General features: G+C 23.3%; 1 protein-coding gene across 1 annotated transcript; it reads right to left on the bottom strand.

Annotated features, from left to right (window-relative positions):
• On the bottom strand, positions 1-1,090 carry EIN_337380 (meiosis-specific nuclear structural protein, putative; the record flags this gene model as incomplete). Its single annotated transcript, XM_004183457.1, has 1 exon — positions 1-1,090. A coding segment is annotated over one exon (1,090 nt), but the record flags the coding sequence as incomplete, so codon positions are not given.
• Between the last annotated feature and the right edge of the window lie 4,400 nt (positions 1,091-5,490).

The raw sequence follows: 5,490 nt of genomic DNA, 5'->3' as shown, positions 1-5,490 counted from the left end.
GACTCTGCGCCCGTTTTTGTTCTTCTGTCAATTCAAAAACTTTCTTCTCCAACTTCTCGACAATTTTTGTATTGTCCTCTGTCTTTTTAATTCTTTCCACTTCGTTCTTTTGCACTTCTTGTTGAAGACGAGTCATTTCAATTTCATCATTTTTCTTCTCATTGACGTATTTCGCATTTTCCACTTGAAGAGTTTCAATCTTTTTAACAACTTCAAGACTCTTCGTCTTTTCACTCTCCAATTTGGTATGAAGTTCAGCCAATTTTGTGTTTATCGTTTCAATCTGCATTTGTTTTTCTTTATTTTCTTGTTTCAGTTCATTGATTTGGCCTTCATACACTTTTTGTTGTTCGATGATGTTTTCCAAATTTTTGATCTTCTGAGTTTTCTCCAAAATTGTTGTTTGGAGCTTTTCGATGTTCTTTGACGCCGAAATCACTGCGTCTTGCATTTTCTGCATTTCCGCATCTTTTGTTGTCATTTTTTCCTCCAATTTTTGTTTATCTCCAACTAGTTGAGACATTTGAGTTTTCATCTGTTCGAGCGAAATAGTAAGTTGGCACTTTTCTTTCATTAGAAAGGCATATTTAGAGCTTTGTTCGGTCGTTTCCTTTAACAGTTTTTCGATAGTTTCATTTGCCTTTTTGTTTTTTTCCCGTTGCTTCTGGAGTTCCGTAGTGTTCTCAGCTATTTGTTTCTCGAGTACTTCATTCTTTTCCTTAAAAAGTGAATTGTCTGTTTTGACTTCTTTCAGTTCCGCGTTCAGTTGTTCCTTTTCCTGCTTCAAAGTTTCATCTTCTGATGTTTTCCTTTCAAACTCTGTTTGGAGTTTTTTGAGTGCTTCAGAGACTTCTTTGGCTTCTTGTGTGTTCTTTTCATATGTTAAAAGTTGGTTCTCCAACTTCCCAATTTTTTCTGTTTGGGCGGCGACCTCTTCATGAAGTTTGGTATTTTCTTCTTCAAGTCTCTTTCCCTTATCGACGAGTTGCTCTTTACCTTCGGCCCATTCTTTATTCCTTCTAATTAAATCAGAAATTTCTTTCGCTCGTTCTTCAGTTGTTTTTGTTGTTTGGGTGTTTAACTCAGACATTGTGACGATTGAATTTTTGAGTGATATTTGTTGGAATAAATACTATTTAATATGTTTTTAACAAACTTCAAAAGAATTATTAATGTAATAAATCGGGAAATTTGAGATTTATCAAAACGTCATTAATAGTTTTTCTTTTTTTTTCACTTTTTACTGAAATGATTATAAAAAATAATGCACACTTTTATTGTAAAAAAAAGGGTTTTTGTCAAATTGTTTTGAATTTTTTGTATTGAAGTTTTTATTAAAAATAAATCATTATTTTTAATGAACTCAATGTTCATTAAAAATACAAATGTATTTGTTAAATTGTACTATTGATTTTAATATTGTATTTATTATTTCCATCATTTAATTTCATTATTATTAATGATAAATTTTACTATATTGGCTATTAATTCAGTTTGGCATAAAGTAACTCACTTTAACTATTCAAAATTAGATATTTCTAGTTTTACTATAAAACAAACTATACTCATTAAAAAAATTATATTTAGTATATCCATAGTTTAACAACTATATAAAGTTTGTAAAATTTATTATAAAAATAAAAATAAATTAACTATATTCATAAAACTCAAAAATAAGAAAATAAAATTAATGGTAAAGAAAAAAATTATTTGGTACAAATATTATCCAAAACAACAATATTAAAAATTTGACATAATTTACAATTTTAATTTTAAATTAATTTTTTTGAGTTGTTGTAAAATCTCGGTATAAACTATTATACAACGAATTTGATGTATATATGTTTAAATTTCAATCCAAAATTCTATTATGCCAAAACAAATACATATTATTTTATTTGGTGGAATCATTTTCGTTGTTAGTATGAAGTTACACGTTTAAAAGTTTTAATGTTTTATTCTAAATTGAATAATATTTTTCATAAAAGTTTAAAATTAACAGTATTTTTTATGAATCTTTATAAAAAAAATCAATAACAAGTAATAATTAAATTATTCTTTATTTTACTTACATAATGGTTGTAATGTTAAGGAAATACAATGGGTTCATTCTGTTTGTTGTGAGATGAAAAAATATTATGATAAGCAAGTAAAAATAAGATAATTAATAACACTTGTATATAATTGTTAACAAAAAGTTGCTGTACAATATTTGTGGATAACGATGCAATGACTTTATAAAAAAGTATTATACTATGACAAATTTTTTAGCATTTTTATTGAACATACAATATGTCACTATTATTTAACATTAGTTCCAATCAGAAATTAAATTATTTATTTATTAATATTTTATTAAAAAACATATCAATAAAAAATATTAACACAAATGTTTATTTTTATATATACATTCAAATGTTTTGTAATGCCACCAACTTTGATTTTGTAATCAATCAAAATGTATACAACTTAGATACAACTTTAAACGTGTAAAATTATTCATATATTTTAATCGACTTTATTTTTTAAATCACATTTCTAAATAATTAACGTAATTAAATTTTCATCATAGAAATTAATCAATACAACCCATTTAATTATTTTCATTGTTTGTGTTGTCATTAATATTTTACATGATATTTTGGTTATAAACAATTCTCAGCTGTTTAATGTTGTGTTCATCATACATTGTAATTAGTTATTATTCCGACATCTCAACATTTAACACGATTAAATTGTTTTTATATTAAGTTGTGTATGTAGTAAAGGTGTATTTTATTGTTATCATGTCTTTGTTATTGGTCGTTTTAATGTATGTTTTATAGAAAGTTATAAACAATTAAACCAGTTGTTTGGGTTATGACAAACGTATGCAATGGTTCTAGATGACGAAAAACATTTTTATTAATTTGGTTTTATATTATTCAATGTTTTTACTTTAAAATATTGTTTGTTTAATTCAAATATCTTTAATTACAAAACTCATTTATTATTTATTTAATTTTTTATTGACTGTTCAAAACAAAAATTAATACATTTTTGAAAATGTAATATAATAAATTCAAATGTGTAACAACACATTCATTTAATTGTATTTGTATGGCGATATTTTTCATGTTGACAACGATATAATTATTGAACACAATAAGTATTTTTAAAATCAATTAATCGATTTGTTTTTATTTTTTTCACCTATGAAAACTTTAATTTAATAACAAAAATAATTTAAGTAAGTCAAAATGTTATTTATTTTTGTTTTTTCATTACAATCCAGATATTAATTATTTTTATTAATGGCAAATTTGCCCAAATGGTCAAGTTTTTGATTGAATGAATAATTATATAGCAATTTAAATCAAAACTATATTTTATTATTTTGAATAAAATTTTTTTATTATTTAAAAAACCATTGAAATAGTAAATTATTTTTTAAGTGAGTTACTTTTATGAAACTAAGTCAAAAAGCGAAGTAGTGAGTCATTTTTTGACAAGTGAGTTACAAAAATGGGGAATGAGTTAATAGCCATTATATATGAAAAACTTTGCCTTATGCTAAATTTTTATTTAAAAATATTAGTAAATAAAAACTATTCTAATGAATTAAAATTGAATGGATTTAGTATTTTTTAATTTTTAAAATGGTTTTGTTATAATTAAATTAGATAATAAAAGTCTTGAATAAGACAAAGTTTAACATCAAGAAAAGTGACCATACTATATATATAATGTGTTAAAAATAACAACTAAAAGTTGTTTCATCATATAAATTTATAAAAACGCACACCAAAAATTATATTAAATATCATTAACAGTATAAAGTATATATTTGAAAAAAAGTTAATATTTTTATTCATATCCCAACAAAAAAACAAGTACATGATAATTGGCGTTATTTCAAGTGTTAAAAGCACCTAAATAAGAAAAATAATTAAAATATTCATATAAATATATATATATATTTTTCTAAATTTTTATATTTAGTTTAAAAACTTTTCAAATGTTTTTAAATGTTTTTTTTTCAAAAACCTTTTATTGTTCAAATAAACTAACTAAAAACATTATTTTTATTGACTCCAAACCTATAACAAATGAAAAGTTAAAATATACATAAGACTGTGTTTGTAGCCAGTAAAACATATATATATATATGGGTAGTTATATAGTTTTTACTAGATGATTTTTCAAAATAAAAAACGTTTTTTATTATTATTTTTTGTAATTCGAAAAAAAACAAATTCATAATTATATGTTTCAAGTAAAATTTTATGATGTTTTTAAAATATAAAATACTACACAAAAAATATTAGATTAATAATAATTTAATTAATAACATTTTAAATTTAACAAAAAAAATCATCAGAATGAAAAACAATTATTAGTCACTTGGAATAAAATGAGTTGGAAATAATCGAAATGTTTGACAACGTGTTTATTTTTTTATTAAAATGCAATAATCTTTCGAATGTTCTAGGTATTTTCTTACAATTCAATTAATTATTTTGAAAATATTATCGATTTATTTACTTTTATTGACATTTAATTAAAATTTTTTCTGCACTTTTTGTTTTTTTGTTTTAATTGATGAAAGAAACAATCATAACCGATATTTTTAAATTTAATACTACAGTGTTTTAATTCAAATATATTTATTAAAAAGATGTTCAAAGTTCAATTAATTTAATTTTTTCAAATTTACATTATTTATAAATAAAAACATATAACATTTCAGATACACACTAATCTATACTTACAACTAGTGTTTTAAAAATTCTTACAATTCGAATTATTCATATCTATAAAATATAATTACAATATTATTTAAATTTGTTTTTATCAATTATTTTGAATAAAAAAGTGTAGTTATTGTTTTTACCCCCTTTTTAATATCATGACATTAACATTTATTCAAAAATGAATGCTTTTGGTTACTAAACAATATTAAAATATAACTGAAATAATATAAAAGCATGTTCAACTTCAAAATCATATATGTTCGCTTTACTTCTTCTTACTTTAGCTTCAGCAAAATACGCAATTTCTTCGAATGATGATGGATCCATTGCTGTAAACAAAATTGGCCAATGTTACTATGTAGACCCCAATACATACGCCAAAATAGAAGAAGATGGTGATAAATTAAAAGGATTTTCTTCAACAAAATGTGGTGATTGGATTGAAAACCCCGCTCCTTTAAGTGATTACAAAACCCAAAGTGATCTGCCAGAGTATTATTACGTTGAATATTATTATATTGATGCTAAGAATTGTGAAATCAGTGAAAGTAAAGCTCATCCATTAGAATTGTTAAACCAACAATGCACTAAAAACAAAGAAGATTCTACTTCTCAAAAAGCAGAAATAACAGACAAAAAGATTAAATTCACATATTATAAAACTGAAGATTGCACTGGAGATGCTGATACCACTAAAGAACCGGTAGTTCAAGAACTTGATAAATGCATAACAAACAATAATGAAAACTCAATGTAT

This window comes from Entamoeba invadens, assembly GCF_000330505.1.
Source record: "Entamoeba invadens IP1 unplaced genomic scaffold scaff_1105074726289, whole genome shotgun sequence".
Classification (NCBI taxonomy): Eukaryota; Evosea; order Mastigamoebida; family Endamoebidae; genus Entamoeba; species Entamoeba invadens.
Note: the sequence above shows the minus strand (reverse complement) of the source record. Positions and strands in the feature narration are given on the sequence as shown.